The sequence below is a fragment of the Olea europaea genome, unplaced genomic scaffold, assembly GCF_002742605.1.
Source record: "Olea europaea var. sylvestris unplaced genomic scaffold, O_europaea_v1 scaffold3127, whole genome shotgun sequence".
Lineage (NCBI taxonomy): Eukaryota > Viridiplantae > Streptophyta > Magnoliopsida > Lamiales > Oleaceae > Olea > Olea europaea.
The window spans coordinates 1-2,408 of NW_019250042.1; the positions used below are offsets into that span (position 1 = coordinate 1).

The following is a 2,408-nucleotide window of genomic DNA, read 5'->3' on the forward strand; positions in this document are numbered from 1 at the left end:
AAATCCCGTCACGAACCATAATTAGATTTCTATCAATAAGCTCTTCCAAATACTCCTTTGCCACTTCTTCCAAACTTTTATGCGTATTTGGCCTTAAAAATCCCTCAGCAACCCATAGTCTGATAAGATGGGAGACACGGATCACATAATCTTCAGGGAAAACTCCCATATAAAGGAAGCATGCTCTAAGACGATGGGGCAGGCGGTTGTAACTCCAAGACAGTATTTCCATGAAATCATCATCATTTCCAGTTACTGCAGATTTCACATTTTCAGCAACATACTCCCAATTGGCTCGTGTCTTCTCCGCTTTGAAGAGGACACCACCAATGACTACAAGTGCAAGTGGAAGTCCTTTGCATTTTTCTGCTATTCTCCTTCCAATTTCCTCGAGTTCAGGGGGACAGCATTCGTTCCGAAAGGCCTTCTGGCACAGAAGACTCCAGCTTTGTTTGGGACTTAGAAAACTCAGATTGTGTATACAGGCAGAACAATCGGCATTAACAGCGACATTGGATAGCCGAGAAGTCAAAATTATCCGACTTCCATTATTGTCATCGGGGAATATCCTTCTAAATTCATCTAAGATTTTGTCATCCCACAAATCATCCATAATAATGAGATATCTATTGCCCTTCAAACGTTGATATACTTGTAGTTTCAATTCGTCTGTTTCCATTCGAATCATTTCATCAGTGTGGTCTCCCATGGATTTTAGAATGTGTAGAAGCAGTTCGTGCACACGATATTCCTGAGACACAGTTATCCAGGCCCGAATGTCAAAGTGATACTCAATATATGAATCATTGTAAATATTTCTTGCAAGTGTTGTCTTGCCAATGCCTCCCATCCCGGCAATTGAAATGAATTTCAACCTAGAGGGTAGCCCAACCAGTTCGTTCTTAATTTGGAGCAAGTCATCTTCGAATCCCACCATGAAATTCTTGTTAGTGGAAGCAGATTTTGATGAAGTGGCATGCAAAGAGTTCCTTGGTTCCAGATCTAGTAAGTCATTTCGGTCATTAGCATTCACCACCTCTTCTGAAAAAGAATTGAGATTGAAAAGACTGAAAAAATATTTTGATTGAATGACCTTAAAAAATATTGGTCACTTCAATTATTTATCATATTCTTTTCAAAAGATCGAGCGTGAAATTTTAACTAACTTATGTCTAAGTTCTAATTGCCATTCAACTTCCTTTATCATTTTTCTCAAGATATAAAATGATAGTGGATTTTAATTCCTTCTTGGCTAGAACATGACATGGACGATCTTAGCTTTTTTCTTTGCCATAAATATATTCAAGTTGACCATCCGACCTTTAATTTGCATTTTGATGTCTTAGGGAGTTTTTAGACGTACAAATCTCTGATTTCATGATCTCAAACTTTAAGAATAAACAAGGCAGATAGACAAGTATGGAGATATAAATAAAAGTAATACAAGCAAGATTATCCATAAATAACATGCAGCTAATAACAGTAAATTGGCAGTCATGAAGTGCAAATGTGATGGATTTTTACAAAGAAATGTATTTTAGTTGTTAATTGATTTGATCATTGCAGTTTGGTCAGTTTAGTCTTACCAGTGTCTTCAATTCCAACAACTGAGGTGCTTTTGAATTTAGGAGGTGGTCCACTGAGCGGATCCTTAATTTGCATCGAGTCATTATCAAATCCCACTACAGTACTCTTGTTACTGGAATCAATGTTTGATGAACCTTCTATGTTTTTCATGCCCATCATCTTCTCCACATCTACCAAAATGGAATCAATCTTTTTTATTACCTTCCGTAAGCCTTCATATATCTCAGAATTATGGAACACGGGCATCACAACTATTTTCCCAAAACAACCGATAACTCCTCGCTTCATATGTTGCATCTCTGAGAGAATCTCTATTAACATATGCAATTCAATTATGTCCTCCGCTTTATATGTTGCATCTCTGATTCTAGCTTCTAAACATGTCATTGATTCAGTATTTCTGGGTGAAGAATCGTCCAGAAATGATAGCAAGAAGCTAAGCTTTTCATGGAGAGATTTGATCTGTTTCTCGTCATAAAAAATTCGAATTTCATCGCCAAAAGCCAGGATCTGTTCTAGTGTTTGAGTAAGTGAAAGCAAAGCAGCATAAGCCATATCCAATACGTTTCCAGACACACAAACTCAAGATTCTTGATGAACTTAACAAGCTAGCACAGCATTTAGAGGCAAAAAGAAGGCTCGGTGAGAAAAACTAATAAAATAACCAATTGTATAATAGCAACTTGGAATTCTTAATCCATCGAATAAGCCATCACATGCAAGTTCCATAATTCGAAGTTGGCACAGGGACATATCATATTAAAATTAATTATTGCAGTCAAGTTATTTACCAACTCGAGAAAAGCAGTAACTTTCCCTAT

At 37.0% G+C, this 2,408-nt stretch overlaps 1 protein-coding gene across 1 annotated transcript; it reads right to left on the reverse strand.

Moving 5' to 3' along the window:
* Positions 1-4: 4 nt before the first annotated feature.
* On the reverse strand, positions 5-2,282 carry LOC111385328 (putative disease resistance RPP13-like protein 3; the record flags this gene model as incomplete). The annotated part of the gene is made up of 2 exons (XM_023009706.1): positions 1,587-2,282; positions 5-1,041 (listed from the first exon to the last, which is right to left on the reverse strand). Coding segments are annotated over exons 1-2 (1,593 nt in total), but the record flags the coding sequence as incomplete, so codon positions are not given.
* Positions 2,283-2,408: the final 126 nt, after the last annotated feature.